Source organism: Carassius gibelio, chromosome B7 (genome assembly GCF_023724105.1).
Source record: "Carassius gibelio isolate Cgi1373 ecotype wild population from Czech Republic chromosome B7, carGib1.2-hapl.c, whole genome shotgun sequence".
NCBI lineage: Eukaryota > Metazoa > Chordata > Actinopteri > Cypriniformes > Cyprinidae > Carassius > Carassius gibelio.
The window spans coordinates 33,970,517-33,986,886 of record NC_068402.1 but is presented as its reverse complement, the minus strand read 5'-3'; the positions used below and the strand labels follow the sequence as shown (position 1 = coordinate 33,986,886).

The following is a 16,370-nucleotide window of genomic DNA, read 5'->3' as shown; positions in this document are numbered from 1 at the left end:
AGGTGAATTACATTGTGGCTTTAAGAAAAGTGACCTTTAGCTTCTGTCATACCTGTGGCCAGTGTCAGGAACTTTAAGTGAAAGGAACGACTGTTGGATAACAAACGCTGTGATTGGCTGATATTACAAGTTCAGGCAGTCGACGCCTACACTGGAAACATTCAGTTTGAAGAATATTCTTACTGCATAGCATCATCTCTTTCTATCAGAGATTTAATTCTTTCACATACACTGAATTTTTTATAAATTAAATATTATTGTAGTATGTTTTACAAGACAAAACTATTTCAAACCTTTAGCGGAATGTTTAAACACTCTATTATACAACGTTGCGTTGTAGCTTACTTGTGTGCTTTCTGCTTTCTGTTTTTTTTTTCTTTTGCTAATTGCTGTTATCATTCTTATTCATTTTCTTTTTATGCAATTTCACCCATGTGAAACCTGGTTTCAAAATATAGATTTTTTTCAAGAAAATACATCGAAGTGCTAATAAAAAAATAAAAAAATAAAAAAATAAATTATTAAGATATTTGGCCTTAATAAAGTTGTGTAAAAATTATCAAAAATGCTGCTGGTGGTTGGCAACTTAAAAAAAATGCTGATTTGGAAATAATTAAAATTTAATCTAAGTTTAATTTAATGTGTTGTCATTGTCTCTGTAATTATTGTGAAATTTACTAGCAATTTACTAGCAATAGTAGTGTGACAGGTATATGGGTGCCTGCACTGTATATTTTATAACTGATAACTGTATATTTCATTAGCCAATATAATGTTACTGTACCTGTAAGTTATAAAGTAGTTAATGATTTCTACTTGCATAATTTTACAGCAAGCCATAATTTTTAATGTGAATTATTATATTTAAAAATATTTAAATTACTTCACCATCTGTAGAAAAGTATTGTAACTTACACTACAATTAATCAATTAACAGGTTTTCTGTAAAAAAAAAAAAAAAAAAAAAATCACAATCATAGGGCTTTAGGATGAATCTGACCGTTGAGGGAAACATACACTGGGGAAAAATCTTTCAGAAATTGCTACTAAATTTAGCAAATAATTACAAAAATACATCAAGTAAAATAAAATTTAAACGAAATTAAAAGTTTAAAGAATAAAAAGACTGAAATAGTATTGTTTTGTAAAATGTTCTCTAATCCAACAATCTTTATATCGAAACATTATTTTTACAGTGTAATATTTATAATAGTACCTGGTTTGCAAGTCAGATAGTTCCAAACAGACAAAGCAGGATTGACTGTGGATGCAAAACATACACTGAAAAAATAAAATAAAAATCCTTCCATGTGCACAAACAAATTTTCTACTCAAAGAGTTGATGAGCCATTTCACTTTATTACGCTGTTAAAAGGTTTTTTGAAGTCTTTGTGATCATTTATTTGTTTTAACAGCAACAGATAATTGAGTTGGTGGAATTAATTCTCTCCCTATCCCATGGCTATACACCATCTGCGAAATCAGCAAGCATGTTTGTCATGCAAACTTAATAGAAAAATCAATTTGGCCCCAGCAAACAGGGAATAAGACGATTAGACCCTCGAATGGATAAACTGCACAAACCCTTACCAAAAAATAACACGGTGGTACCATGATACAGTCATTCTTTCAGATGCATTACCATGCTTCTTTGACATATAGCATGATACCATATTCATATACTTGATATTGCCAACATATAACATATCATACCATTGTAGCAGTTCTCTAAAAGAGAATTTGCACTGCATGCAGATTGAGATCTCAAGAATTCTCTAAAGGAATGCATTTAAAATTTGATCCGTTGCAGTCTCTACACCAGCATTTTATGACATACAGTAATGAATGTGTTGCATGCAATGTGGAATCATGTCTGTCTTCATCTTTTTCACATCAACGTCTACTATCTCTTCAAGATCTCACCCTCTCTCGCATTATTTTCTTCTCTAAGAGGGAGAAAAGGTGGAATTAAAAATAAATCATAAGAATTCAATTTAACAGTGAAGCATAACACATGAAGGACCCAAATGAAAACTTAATGACACTTCTTCTTGGTTTTGCATTATAAATTCATGTGAGGCACCTTCATTTGACTTGTTGCCAGATTGTTAAAGTTTCATCAGTGTTGTATTAGTGGCATTCACATTGTGTGGTAACATTTATTAATAGGAATAAACTATCAAGACCACAAGTGAAAATTCTTTCTTTTAAAATTTTTTCTAATGCAATGTATGTATGTATATATATATATATATATATATATATATATATATATATATATATATGTGTGTGTGTGTGTGTGTGTGTGTGTGTGTGTGTGTGTGTGTGTGTGTGTGTGTGTGTGTGTGTGCGTGCGTGCGTGCGTGTTTGAAATAAGTTTCTTATACTAGCCAAGGCTGCATTTATTTGAACACAAATATTGTAAAATATGGTGATATATTATTACAATTTAAAACATCTGTTTTCTATCAGATGTAAAAATATGGCAATATTGTGAAATATTTAGCAATTTAAAATAACTGTTTTCTATTTTAATATATTTGAAAGTGTAATTTAGTGATGCAAAGGAGTTTTCTGAGTCTTCAGTGTCACGTGATTCTTCAGAATTTGCTGTTTTGGTGCTTATGGAATATGTCTTATTATTATCAATGTTGAAAACAGTTGTGCTGCTTTATATTGATATAATAACTGTGATACCCCACCATTCAAAAGTCTGGGATAAGTAAAAATAAAATAAGTAAATTAATTATTAGGTTTCACTTTATTTGGTGTGCTTATTACAGTGTAATTCAGTGTTAATTTTGACACAAAATTTTAATTTAGTTTTAGTCTTAGTCTTTTGACTATAATTCTTTTTAGTTTTAGTCAAGTTTTAGTCATCTGATTTGTTTTAATTTTAGTCTTATTTTAGTCGACTAAAATTGCTTGGTATTTTAGTCGACTAAAATCAATAAAAGATTTACTAGACAATTTTTTACAGCTGGTATAGGAAACAAACTTAACCAAAATCACAACACAAATTCAACTTTATTTCAACACAACTGTGTCTTTATTTCGATTCAAAAGCTTTTATGCAGCAACAAACACTGTCATGATAATGTAAACAATAACTAGCTGCCAATTGACCATCAATAAAAGAAAAATAAAGTTAGGTCCAGGACCTTAAAGCTTACAGCTGAGCTGAAGAATAAGTGCATACATTTAAAGTAAATATTTAATAAGTTGGCAGCTAGGTGGATAAAAAAAGTAACAAGATTTTATAAGGTATTCATTTGTCTAGCAATATTGTATGTTTTAAATACTACAATATTGCTAGATTTGTATGTATAATGATAGGATGTGAACATTCATGTTTCACATGACTAATATAGAAACATTTGTGATATTGTCAACAAGTAGAACATTATAAAATATACTAAACATTAGTATTAATCAAATGTATGTATCATAATATTACGTATTAGTATTGTGCTCTCATCTAACTTGAAGAAGGGGCTATTTTACAGTACTTTTCAGTTCGTAATATTTAATGCTACAACATCTACGCACTGCAGTCTTCCAATTTTGCTTAGCTCAATAAACAAAAGAACATCGTTGTGAAATTACATTTGAGAAAATGTCCGGGTGGCTCGTCTGTAAATGTCTTTTCAAATTGGTGGTGTTCTCGCCACGAATGAGCGCTCCGCGTGCTTTACACTTTGTTTTGTTTTGTTCGTCGTCAAACGTGAAGTGAGCAGTGGACATTTTGTCGCTCTTTTAGACATCACCTCTTCGAATGCCGACTTCCCGGGAGCTCATTTAAAAACTGAAAACCTTCGCTTCACGTCTCAATAAGTCAGGCTCTGATTGGTTCTCTTCTCTCATGCAGTCTCGCCTGTTCCGTTTTGCCGGTTCTTTTGTTCATTCCTCGCATCTCTCCCGTCTGCTGATTTGATTTTCGTCACAGTCTATTTTCGTCTCGTCCTTTATTCGTTGACGATAATGTCAATCAATTTAGTCATAGTTTTAGTATCCATCAGTGCCTTCTTTTTTAGAAATATATTCGTGACGAAAATAATGACGAAAATATTTAGTCAACAAAATTAACACTGGTGTAATTATACATTTAATTACTGTGTAATATTAATTAACTGCATGTACTAACTACATGGTTGGGATTAGGATTTGGTTTAGGGTTATTTACATGTAATTATGCATAACTTATTGTTACTATGGGAGTAAGTACATGCAACGTGTAACAAGGACACCTTAAAATAAAGTGTTTCCAATTAGTATTTTTCTTGAGCAAAGATGCATTAAAATGATCAAAAGTGACATTTAAGTCATTTATAATGTTGCAAAAGATTTCTATGTAAAATAAATGCAAATAAACTTCCTATGCATGAAAGAAAAATCTACCACAAAAACGTATCATAAATATATCACATAAATATTAAGCAATATTTATATAGTTTTAACAATGATAATAATAAGAATCATGATTAATAATTGAGCAAATAGCATTATTATCATTATAATTTTTTTTATTTAAGTATGCTTTATTAATATATACTACTAATACACTAATAAAATAACACTAATAAAAACTATATATATATTTTTTTGTTTTGTTTTGTTTTATGTACATGCAGTATTGGTATATATCGTAAGCTGCTGAAGGGTGCTAGGTCAACTGTGATGAATGCACTTCATGAATGTTGTATTATTTGGTGTGAGAGCACACCTTCTCACTCAAGAAATGCATACAGTTCCATATCCTTGTTCAGTATGGCTTCTCTGTTAAAATGAACATGATTGACAGGCCCAAGAGTCCTTATTGACACACACAAACACACACACACACACACACACAGTAACAACAACATCCTCTTTGCTGTGACCAAGAATAATGAGGACAGTCCTCTTGGAGGCATTGTAATGTTACAGCTCTTCCTCTCTCTTTGTCTCTGTCTTCCTCCCAGATGAGTTAAAGGAGAAATTACAGGACTTTGTCAAGGAGACCAACAGCAAGCAGCCCGGTTTCATTAAAATGGTGCGGCACAGTAAGCAGGAGGGGCTGATCCGCTCACGTGTGAGTGGCTGGAGAGCTGCGTCTGCCCCTGTGGTGGCCCTGTTTGACGCCCACGTAGAGTTCAACACTGGCTGGTGGGTGATATGAGAACTCCGGCTATTCCTAGTGCTTTATAGCCAGACTGTAATTACTGCTTGTTTCAATTGAAATTGTCTAAAGCATCAGTGCACTTGTTCAAGCACTGACAGGATCTGAGGGGCATTTTTTTTTTCTTGAAAAGATCTGAAGAAGAAAAAAGCCTAGTTCACTGCTTAAATTTTTCTCTTATCTTCGTGTTGCTCCAAACCTATGTGAGTCTTTTCCTCCATGAAACATAAAAGCATTTTTTAAGAATGCATACAATTCTCTTTACCACAGTGCAAAAGACAAATAGGACAAAAATGCACCTTAAAACTACTTTTAAATTACTTCTGTTCTATATTCTTTTATTATTATTATTATTATTATTATTAAATCTATATGAAGGCTTATTGTGCAGCACATGCTGGAAAAACATGCCTTTTATGCAAAACTCCAAAAACATAGGCCTACCTATACCAATTCACAGCAGTTTCCAGATGAAATAAACACTAGAAGCTGTAAAACACCAACAACTTGAATTCCTTTTCACACAAATTATGGTTATGGAGAAGATTATTGATTGCACAATATTATGTTGGGGCCTGAAAGTATTTTATAATAATATTTACAATAATTTACAAACTAATACATTTTAATGTTTGCATCACATAATATACTTATCTATGGCTTTCCTGATATAGTAAACTTGCTCGTTAGCGTACCTGGTGCAGCTTTGCTCTTGTGAAGTAGAGTGGATTTCATCTCTAACTTTTACATTTCATTCACACTTCATTTTCAAACTTGGCAACACATCAGGTTCATTCTTGGATGAACTATTCCTTTAACCTGGTCCTGTATGAGCATAGATCATATACAGTAGATGCCCTTCATCATCAAAAGAAGTTCTTGATCATAGAGTTGGCACACCATGGTTTCTCTCATAGCAATGACCCAGATATGTCAGTGCAATTTGAATAACACCCAGAATTTTTCTGCCTTTAATCAGCTTTGATGTGATTTTAAAGCCATACTGTACTGCTCAATTTGCATCTCTCTAGAAGAATCAGTCCTAAAATAGTACTGAGGATGAGCTGACTGAATAGACACTGTTTGTTATTAAATCTTGTTGAGAATGCACTGCATGCTCAGCCACAGGTTTCATACTTAAAAACCGCCTTTTGTGGGGTGGAGGGGACGGGAGGAAAATCATGTTCACTGGTTGGTAATCAATTTTATTATTATTTTCTACAGGGCTGAGCCTATTCTCCAAAGGATCAAAGAAGACAGAACCAGAATTATATCTCCATCTTTTGACAATATCAAATACGACACATTTGAGATTGAAGAGTACCCACTCTCCGCTCAGGGCTTTGACTGGGAACTGTGGTGCCGATATCTGAACCCACCAAAATCCTGGTGGAACTTGAACAACAGCTCTGCTCCAATCAGGTATTTTGTTCATTTTATTAATTTTGCCATAAATAAATAAACAATATTTATTTATTTATTTATTTATTTATGTAAATATTTTGTATTTATGTAAATATATTTATTTATTTATTTACATTTTTTATTTGTTTGTTTGTTTCCATTCCATTGTTTCTTCACTTTATTTATAAATCATTTATTTATCTTTCATTTAAAGCTTTTTTTACTTTATTTTGTTTGTTTGTATTTATTTAAATACATCTTTTCACTTTATTTATTTATTTGTTTGTTTCCATTTATTTAAATAAATCTCTTCACTTTATTTATAACACATTTTATTTATTTTTAATTTAAAGCTTCATATTTTTTATTATTTATTTAAGTATTTAGTATTAATTTTAGTATTTATTTAAATAAATCTCTTCACTTAATTCAGTTGTTTATGTATCTCTTTATTTAAATCTGTTTGTTTATGTATGCATGTATTTAATTATATAAATCTTGAGGTTTTGATTGTTTTATTTAAATAAATGTCTTCATTTATTTGTCGGATTTGACTGATATTAGAATAAATATATATTCATTTAATGCAATTCTCCAATGTAAATCTCTAGGAGTCCAGCCCTGATTGGCTGCTTTGTGGTGGACAGGGAGTACTTCGCAGAGATCGGTCTGCTGGATGAAGGCATGGAGATTTACGGAGGAGAGAATGTGGAGCTGGGTGTGAGGGTGAGAAACTATATCATTCTGAGCATGCTATGGGGTAATGAAGATAATGGATTCACTCTTGAAGGATTAATGACTCTAATGGCGCTCCATTCTTGGCAGGATAGTTCAAGTTGGCACCATTTACTGTATCTCTTGTCAAAATGCATTCTTTTGATCTGCTTGTAATTGTTATGCACTTTAAAAATGAGACGTCCAAGATCAGTCTAAGTGGGGTTATTAAAACTACAACCATAATACAGTGTTTTAAATAGTTTGAGATGAAGCAGAGCAAGGCAAGAAACTTTTGAATTTAGGGCAGCTACTAACATTATTTTTTATTATTATAATTTTTTATTAGTTAATTAAAGGGGGGGTGAAATGCTCGTTTTCACTCAATATACTGTTAATCTTGAGTACTGCATCCTTCATAACTCCAAAAAGTCTTTAGTTTTATTATATTCATAAGAGAAAGATAGTCTGTACCGATTTTTCCCGGAAAAACACGACCGGCAGGAGGCGTGACGTGTGGGCGGAGCAAAAGAATCATGAGCGCCAGTAGGCTTTTGCGTAGAGAGCGTTTGGAAGCTGACATTACCTTGAGGAAAAAAACATCATCCAAAACAAACCATGGCTAACAGTCAGATTCAGCCGTTTATTTATGATCCAGAGGCTGAAACTGAATGAAAGCAGCAGCAGCAGCGACTCGCTCCGAGCGGGGCTCGAACCCGGGTCTCCGATGGGAGGCGGACGCACTAACAAGGAGGCAGAGATATTTTAAGCAATTTTACTCACCGCCTGCGGTTCCAACACACGATCGTAACCCTTTTTCGTTGGGACTGCATTATCCTTAAGAAATAAACGATACACAAATCCGTCGTCAAATTGGGCCTTGTTTGTAAAACAAGCATTTTCGAAATGCAGGGAACAAACACAAACACTTGCGCAACTCCGTTGATGCTCTGTAAAAATAAACTCCATCCACTGGTCCCTTAATGCTGTTTTTTCTTTGGTAATCTGTGCAGGGTTGTCTTGCCCTGGCAACCAAAAACACACTTCTTTTGTGACATTTCGCGATGCTCTCGCTCTGATCAGTGAAGTCTGTTGTGCTCTCATTGCTCTGCTATATGTATATAAGTGCCCTTAAGACCCATATAAGCAGAGATGTATAGTAACGAAGTAGAACTACTTCACTACTGTACTTAAGTACTAAAAGGCGGTATCTGTACTTTACTGGAGTATTATTTTTTTCTCCTACTTCCACTTTTACTTCAGTACATATTTTCGCTGAGTTTAATACTTTTACTCCGATATTTTTTTTTTATGTGCTGCATCGTTACTCGTTACAATTATAAAAATGTTACGAATCATTCCATTACAAACCACTGCCAGAACTGTAGATGGCAGGTTTGATGAAGCTGGCACATCATTGAGAGAATCAAGCGATTAAGAAGATTGCGCGTGCTGACTGAACTGCTGTGAAGAGACAAATGAACACCGAGCCGAGCCAGGTAATGACTCGTTCACGAGTCAAGAACCGTTTGCATCGGTTCTCGGATGACCAGTAACGTTAGTTCTTTCTGACAGCTCGATTCAATAAACCAGTTGAAGAAAACAGTTCACCGATTCTTTTGCGCTCGATGCAATGGCGTCATTGGCGTTGACTGCACCTGGGCTCATAACATTAACACAGAATCAGTTCAGAATCAATCACCAAAAGAATCAGTTCGGTTCAGACGCTCTGTGTGTCGGTTTGCTTCACGCTGAATCACACATGCGCAGTATCATCAGCTCCTCGGTTCACAAATCGGACGCGTCTGACAGAAACGGTTCTTGACTCGTGAACGAGTCATTATCTGGCTCGGCTCGGTGTTCACCTTCAGTTCTTTCTTCACAGCAGTTCAGTGTACTGTTTGAGTCAATGACTTACTCCGGGAAATTGGTTTGTTTTAACTCAGAGGGAGTCTCAGACACATTAAACAAGTTAACAGCTTAATTCATCTGTGGATTAATGCGTATTGGAGACGGGAACCGTTTAAAACGATTCAGTTCGATTTGGTGAACTGTTTCAAAAAGATCCGTTTACATCAAATGATTTGTTTGCGAACTGGATATCACAAACTGCTTTGTTTTGAACTGTCTTACAACAGACACGGAAGAGAAGACAATGCTGAATAAAGTCGTAGTTTTTGCTATTTTTGGACCAAAATGTATTTTCGATGCATCAAAAAATTCTAAATGACCCTCTGATGTCTTAGGGGTTTGAAACAACATGAGGGTAAGTTATTAATGACATAATTTTGAAAATTGGGCTAACTAACCCTAGTAACCATTTTTTGTTTACAAGAAGTTACAGTCAAAGGAATTGTAATTGTCCTTTAGGTTAATCATTTGAAATAGTAAAAACAATATGTTCAAACTTTTGACTACTTTCTTTAATAGCTACATAACACAATACTTCTACTTTTACTTTCAGTACTTGAGTAGTAAATTTTAAAATAGACTACTTGCAATACTTAAGTACAAAAAATGTTGAATACTTTAGTACTTCTACTTAAGTGTGGTGCTTAAAGAGCACTTCAACTTCTACTCAAGTAAATTTTTTGATAGAGCACTTGTACTTTTACTCAAGTATGGGTCTCTAGTACTTTATACATCTCTGCGTATAAGGAAATTCCGCTCCATCTAACGTCACACAGAGCCATACTCGAAAAAAACTTTCTGAAACTTGTGACAAACCGGAAGGAGTATTTTTGGAACAGAAATACTCCTTCAAACGTACAACTTAATTTTTGAAACTTTGTCCATGTTTTGCATGGGAATCCAACTCTATAACAGTGTAAAAAACTCAGTATGCATGAAATAGCATTTCACCCCCCCTTTAATGCAATGATTTTTTCCCCTCAAATTATTGCAACATTTTCTCATAAAAATACTTTCTTTACAAATAAAAAATTAAGTGGCAAGAATTATAAGACATTTTCAGTACTGCAAATGTCCAGATCTCCAACATACTGTAAACTCAGCACAAAAATGGCTAGTGCCAACTATATCTGGAAATGCATATGTATTATTTATCAGTTATGATCATTATTATGAATAATTTCAAATACATGTCAATTTTTCCTTTGGAAAACAAATCTTTACTGACTAATGCTGTAAAATATACGGGGAACCCTCATATTTGGTACACTGGTATAATATTAAACGTTAAAACGAAGTCCAAATTATTAAATTCAATTGTTGTGCTTGTTTTTTACAAACATTTAAGTTGCACATAAGGTAGTTTTCACGAAAACCGATTTATTCAAACATACATAATTATTATATTATATTATATTATATTATATTATATTATATTATATTATATTATATTATATTATATTATATTATATTATATTATATTATATTATATTATATTATATTATTGTGATATGTCGACACTTTCCATGCAAAAAACTTTGTTAAATAAGATGACAGCAAAGTTTTGGTTCTACTTTAATTGTTATATAAGTCACCCTTAGACGGCAATACACCTTAGATATTTGGCAGATGTCTTCATTTAAATATCTATCCTTTATAACGTATTCTTTTACAAGTGAATTGCTAGATTTAGATTCACAGAAATGTTCAGACCTTCTCTATTTTTACCGATTTACAAATCCAACATTGAAAAGTTATTTTCCGGGCCTATTTTTTGGTTCCCAAAGCTCAGGCAGTACAGACCTATATTTAGTATTATCCATTCCATACTTTTGTTTTAACACTGCACTGGGTCTGTGCTGATGAAAACCAACCCCACGGCATGAAAACTAGCACTTTCTCTGAAGGTAGGTGTTAGATTTGAGCAGTATTAGATTTGCACCACACATTTGCTTCACATATTTCTTTTTCTGTGCCGCCCTCCCCTACAGGCCGGTGTTATACAGGCTTCCTGATATGGCTGACTGGTGCACCTTTAGTCTGTTTTCAGACACTGAACTCTCAAAGCATATATTGTCCTTTATGTGACTGCTCTCACAAGTCTCCTGCTGTTTGTGCAAGGAGTTTCATAGGGCAACATTTTCCAGGCAACGTCTGGGTGGTTTGATGCAGCTTCCATTTCTTTATAATTGAAATAAAATTGCCAACTGGGACACACAAAAACTTGGATATTGTTGTCCTTACTTATACATTTGGTTTACTTAATTTCTGACTTCACAGAATGACTCTTTAGTATTCATTTCACATTTGCCCTTCAAACTCCCAATCTGAATAATGACTCATTATGATCTGTAAACCCCAACATCCTGTGGGAGTGTAAGGCAGAAAATATGGTAATCTGGAGGATATGGGGGCTGAATACATATTTCAGTTCATTTTTTAATCAATAATAATTTGTAGCATAAAATAGTATCTTTTTAATTTTTTGTTTCATTGCTAGGAATAAAAATATATCTGAGAGCAAAATGTCAGAGTAGGATTCATAGTTAGGTAAAATGCATTAATAGTCTGAATATGTAAAGTAATGCAGAGTACACTACCAGTCAAAAGTTTGAAATAAAAATATATATTTTTAAAGATATTGCTTATGCTCACCAAGGATTGTAATAACATTTGGTGAGCAAAAGATACTGTACTTCTTTCAAAAACATTGCAACAATCCAAACCTTTGACTGGTGGTGTATGTGTTTAGGCTGGAAGATATTCATTTGGTTAGAGAACAGGGCACACATCATAACCTTCCTCTATTATAAATAATCTCATAAAATCCATTGCTCTCTGAGGGGATATTTCAAAATAGCCTTCAATAAAACTCAGTGACCCCTATGTCAGTCGCGCTTCAGACCCTGTTTGCTTTCTTTTCCATTTATACTGACGTTTCTTTGCTGGTTTATTTGTTTGTGTCTTTGTATCCATCCCTGTACAGTCTTAATAAATGTGCCATACCTGAGCAGAGAGCCATTATAATCACTAAAGGCAGCCAATAATAACCTTCAAGCATACCGTGACCCCAAAAAGCTTTTAGATACTTCAAGGAACAGTTCACTCAAAATGAAATATTACTGAACAGGTATTCACCCTCAGGCTATTTAAGATGTAAATGAGTTTGTTTCAGAACAGATTTGGAGAATTTTTGCATTATATCACTTGCTCACTAATGGATCCTCTATAGTGAATGGGTGCCGTCAGAATGAGAGTCCAAACAGCTGATTAAAACTTCTCAATAATCCATAGCTAATCAGTATGACTCCAGTCCATCAATTAACATCTTGTGAAGTGAATAGCGGTGTATTTGTGTTAAACAAATCCATCATTAAGGTTTTTACTGTAAACCGTCATTCTGACTAAGGGCCCTATCTTGCACCCAGCGCAATTGACTTTGTACACCGACACATGTGTCATTCCTATTTTGCACCCGCGCAAAGCGCACTTTTCCCTCCACAGAAGCACGTCGCTAAACTAGTGAATGAACTTGCGCTCCCTGGGCGGTTCAGCGCAAAAAAGGAGGCGTGTTCCGGCGCAAACAATCCCTGGTGCTATTTTGCTGTTCCATTAAACAAACCACTGACCAGATAAAACCTGGTCTAAAGTCAGTGGCGCGTTGCGCGTTGTTCATTATGCTATTTTAAGGGCGCATGCTTGACCATAATGTATAGCGTGCACAACGCGCATACACTTTGCTCATGTAATCTACACAGATGCAACAGTTATTTTTGCAAATCATAAATTGTTACACTAAAAAAAAATTAACACATGAGATGACGGAAATCATTGTGGTGTGCCACGAAGATGTGAAAAAATAGGCATAAATCTAGCTTACAAATTATTCAGGCTAATTGTAGTATTAAGGATCGGACCTGTTTGCCCAATAGTGGCAAGTAATATATGTATATAAGGACATCTGACAAATTGGTTTGTCCATCAAGAACCAGGAAAAAAAATCGATGAAACAATTGTGGCTATTTCCTCCCACGCCTGTTTAACCGACGCTATTTTGGGTGGGTTTCTGCCATCCCCATACAACACAACTTCTCTGTCTTTCACTGCTCTTACAAGAACATCAGTCTCCTGGCTGTGAACCGCTCCTGGCGTGCGCCTGTTAAATAAGCCATAATAATAGCAATCCATAATGGAACTTGCACACCTGCTTTTAAAGGGAATGTTGGATGACGCTCTGATTGGTTTATTTCATGTTACACCCAAACCACACCTATGAATAATGAAGCTACTTCAGACCAACCCATTTTAGATTTGCGCCGGGCGCAAGAGCCATTTATCCCACCGGGAAAATAGCAACAGCGCCGAGACCCGCCCACAAAGTTACTTGCGCTTCGCGCTTTGACACTTGCGTTTCAGATCGTTAAAATAGGGCCCTATAATTCACCATAAGAACACTTCCCCTGTTGTCCTCTCACATCAAACTCCTCTGACATATTTGTCTAGAACAGTTTTTTCTTGTAAACAGTGTTTTATCTGTGCATATTTCTCTCCTGATTCAGACAAGATTCCTTTTTTTAATACTATAGATAGCAATATTATGGAAAGAAGACTCATATTTTAACTACAAACACACATATTTTAGCTCTTTTAAACATTAATTGATTGTCTGGAGTTGCGTGCATTACTTGTGGATTATTGTGAGGCTTTCATTAACTGTTTGGACTCTCATTCTGACGGCACCCATTCACTGCAGAGGATCCACTGGTGAAAAAGTGATGTAATTTCTCAAAATCTGTGAAAAACAAACTCATCTGCATCTCGGCTGGCCTGAGGGTGAGTAAATTTTCTTCAGATATTCAGCTCTGAGTGAACTATTCCATTAAGCAACACTAAAACATGTTTTTAAATGACACTGGGCATTGCTGATGACAAAATAAAAAATGCACTTACATACTGTTAGTGTATACTGTATTACATAATATTCAGAAATTAGAGGGCAAATTTGCTGTCCGTCTGTTCTCTGGGTGAGTCAGCACAACCCTAAAATGGCTTGACTTTCAAAGCTATGACCACTCTCTCCAAGCACAGTGAAAGATAATCATCAATCACGCTAAAGGAGAGAGTAGGGTGGCATTTCCCTCCCTGGTAATTTTCCCTCAGTGAATGGCATGCTTTCAAGATTTTTATGCTTGATAATGGGCCACTGATTGCTCTTCTCTGAAAGCATGCACAATTTTCTCAGAGACATACTTTTTCACTGTCCCTCGCTGGTTTGTGGATAAATGGAAAGTGAATCGTTCTGATTGCACTAGATGGCACACAGAGACACAGTGTGCCAGATTTGTTCATGTCTCTGTTTATACCAGATTATGGTAAAAGCAATGAAAAGACAGGCTGCTGAGAGAAGGCAGAGGTGCTTTAGTCAGATTAGAGGTGCTACTACCTCTTACCTCACTTTACCCATAATTCCCACTGGGTTTCATCTGTCTTCAGTATATTACGGCAGCACTACGCTGACAATGAGATGGTGAGTTATGTGTTTGCAGATTAAAGTCTCAGAGAGAAAGGCAATTTTCAGATCTACACATATCACTGTTTCAAATAAAAATAGCAGACTTTGTTTGCCCTTCTATATAGAGGTAGACGAACAATTTCCTCGATCAACATTAAATGCTAAGTGGGTGAGAAACAAATGAATCACATGTCTGAAGGTGATAAACGGAGATTAGAGCGTCGTGTGATAAAACTCATGAAGCATTTATGCAATATGCAGATGGAGTCCTCTCACACGCTGAATCACTTGAAGAAATAAAGGACATTATGTGGAACATGTGAGCAAATTATAGTGTACCAGATATAAAATAAACAGGCCGTGCAGAGATGTTATGGTTCGGTGTAAAACAACCAAAACTGACTATTGTGGCCTAAGCACTGTGTGGTTCTTATGAAATGCGGTTCTTAAGGAAATTTTATATTTCAGGTCATGTTTCATCCAAAAATCACTAAAATAAGGAATAATTATTGTTTCCATAAAGAAATGAAGCCTACTTTAGGACCATATAGATTTATTTTAATTGTAAGATGATAGAACATTTTTTTTCTTCTCCAGATTCTTGCTGAATACCAATCAAGAAGCTAAAGGTATTAATCTCTTAAAACAAACAAACAAACAACCCCCCCCCCCACATTTCCCCCCGAGTTTTCATTAATGTAATACTGAAAAATAAGTGTTTCATTCTTTAATTTATTATTAAATAGAGAATCAATATATAGTGAGCAAACGGAGTATATATATATATATATATATATATATATATATATATATATATATATATATATATATATATATATATATATATATATTTTTTTTTTTTTTTTTTTTTTTTTTTTTTACTATTATTATTATTATTATTATTTTTTTTTGGTTCTTTGATTTGATTGGTTGAAAATGAAAATGAGGGATATATGTATTTATTTGCATTACAGTAAAAATATATTTCTTAATTCAAAATACATTTTCTCATTTTGGCATTATGGACTTAAATATGTCCCGGAATTTGTGGGACTGGTATAATATAACAGTGTGTTTCAGCCCTCTAATTTGATTGGTCGAGTGGATGATATTTTTAGTGTATCATAACTGATTTTTCTCTGTTGGTGTCCCTCTGCTTGCCCATTCCTTTTTGTTCTTCATGTAATTCTACAGTAGTCTACATGGATCCTGCTATTCTGCTGATGAATCACTGTTTGCTCACTAAAGCGAATCAAATTTCATCCATCCATTCACTCTATAAGAGACCATTCTGCTCTTTGCTATGTAAACTCAAAGCATGCTTAGTATATACTCTCCTTTGGGAGGGTGTGAGGTAAAGGATGAAGGAAAATGAGAGCGTGTTGCTGGTATTTTTGCAGTAGGCCAAGGTCTGAAGTGCATCGAGCAGCAGTCTGTGAGGGATCTTTCTGTCCTTCTTTATCCAAAGGGAATGGGGCTTTGCTTATGAAACACCTCAGAAGTTGAAACAGATGGCCTTCTCTTGCCTGAAATAAAACATAGCTATCATTAGCTTCAATAAAGAGTCATGTCAGCACACACTGCTGTCTTAAGCGACTGTCTAGGACTGCTGTAGTGTAATTGATTAATGTGATTTTACATACATTTCCATTTCTCGTTTCTCTGTGACTC

General features: G+C 34.5%; 1 protein-coding gene across 1 annotated transcript in view; it reads left to right on the top strand.

Annotated features, from left to right (window-relative positions):
• galnt18b (UDP-N-acetyl-alpha-D-galactosamine:polypeptide N-acetylgalactosaminyltransferase 18b) overlaps positions 1-16,370 on the top strand; it is a 112,807-nt gene that overhangs the window by 63,814 nt on the left and 32,623 nt on the right. The window contains exons 4-6 of the mRNA XM_052562058.1: positions 4,962-5,145; positions 6,383-6,580; positions 7,174-7,288. Of these exons, the coding sequence (XP_052418018.1) occupies positions 4,962-5,145; positions 6,383-6,580; positions 7,174-7,288 (497 nt within the window). The remainder of the gene's footprint in view (positions 1-4,961; positions 5,146-6,382; positions 6,581-7,173; positions 7,289-16,370) is intronic.